The 1,661-nt window shown below is 35.7% G+C and overlaps 1 protein-coding gene across 1 annotated transcript; it reads left to right on the forward strand.

The window, feature by feature from the left end:
- Positions 1–721: 721 nt before the first annotated feature.
- On the forward strand, positions 722–1,123 carry LOC124894426 (pyrophosphate-energized vacuolar membrane proton pump-like; the record flags this gene model as incomplete). The annotated part of the gene is given in 1 exon segment (XM_047405110.1): positions 722–1,123. A coding segment is annotated over 1 exon segment (261 nt), but the record flags the coding sequence as incomplete, so codon positions are not given.
- Positions 1,124–1,661: the final 538 nt, after the last annotated feature.

Here is a 1,661-nt window from a genome sequence, read left to right on the forward strand (position 1 = left end):
CGTTCTACATTACGTTCAACGTCGCATCTCACACGAATCACCACGTCGACGCCTATGTGGCGTCTCATGCAAATCTCCACGTAGGATGCCATGCACGATGTGTGTGTCGTACCTATTCAACTTTATACAAGTTTAAGCGTCTACTTATGCACACCCAAAGTCGGACGAATAAGCAGATACTTAAACTTCTATAAAGTTGAATAAGAAGATACACCCATCCTACATTCCGTTCAACATCGCATCTCACACGAATCACCACGTCAAACGCCCATGTGGAGTCTCACGCAAATCTCCACGTAGGACGCCATGCAGAACGTGCGTGTCGTACCTGTTCAACTTTATACAAGTTTAAGCGTATACTTATGCACACCCAAAGTCAGACGAATAAGTAGATACTTCAACTTGTATTAAGTCCCGTCCTACATTACGTTCAACGTCGCATCTCATACGAATCACCACGTCAGACGCCTGCATGGCGTCTCACACGAATCTCTACGTAGGACGAGATGCAAGACGTGTGTGTCGTACCTATTCAACTTTATACAAATTTAAGCGTCACGTCTATTTATGCACACACCAAGTCGAAACTCGAACGACATAAGATTCCAGCTAAGGTCAAGTTAAACGACACGCTTATAAAAACTTCAAACTTTTTCTTTTTTATTTTTAATAATATAAAAGTATAAAAACCATACAAATATAAATACCTGTGAAACAATTAACTCACCACAAATCCACCGCACTATTCTGCTATCCATCTCTTCTTCTTCTTCTTCCTATATATATATTTCCCTCCATCCTCCATTTTCTCTCTCTAAAACTTCTTAAGCTTTCTCTCTCTACATTTTTCTCTTACTATATCATGGAAGCAGCAACAACAATTCTACCTGATATCGGAACGGAGATTCTGATACCTGTATGTGCGGTTATAGGTATCGGATTCGCGCTAATACAATGGGTACTTGTTGCGAAAGTTAAGGTTAACGGGAAGTCGTCGAGTGTTGGTGGTGGTGTTGATGGAAAAAATGGATATGCAGAATCACTTATTGAAGAAGAAGAAGGGATTAATGATCATAGTGTTGTTCATAGATGTGCTGAAATTCAAAATGCTATTTCTGAAGGTACGTTAAAAATTTATATATTTGAAAACTACCACAAAAGAATATTATAAGTTGTAAGAGTAATACATATTTAAAAGATATATAGAGAAGTTATGGTAAAAAAAGAGCTTGTTTGAGTCTCATAATTTGAAAGGCATATATGTGTATGTATGTATGTATCTCTCGCTCTCTCTATGTATGTATGTATGTATGTATGTATGTATGTATGTATGTATGTATGTATATGTATATGTATGTATATAGATGATAAAGTCAGCGATGTTTCCACGGTGTTCTACCTTTGCGTAGTCTCGATTCTATATGTGTGTGTATGTATGTCTCTCTATGTATATATATGTATATACATATATGTATATACATATATATATATATATATAGGTATGTATGTATGTATGTGTGTATGTATATAGTCAGCGAAGTTTCCATGGTGTTCTACCTTTGCATAGTCTAGGTCATATATATATATATATATATATACACACACATATATAAATATATATACATATATATGTGTGTGTATGTATGTATGTATGTATGTAT

The sequence above is a fragment of the Capsicum annuum genome, unplaced genomic scaffold (genome assembly GCF_002878395.1).
Source record: "Capsicum annuum cultivar UCD-10X-F1 unplaced genomic scaffold, UCD10Xv1.1 ctg73932, whole genome shotgun sequence".
In the NCBI taxonomy this organism is placed as follows: domain Eukaryota; kingdom Viridiplantae; phylum Streptophyta; class Magnoliopsida; order Solanales; family Solanaceae; genus Capsicum; species Capsicum annuum.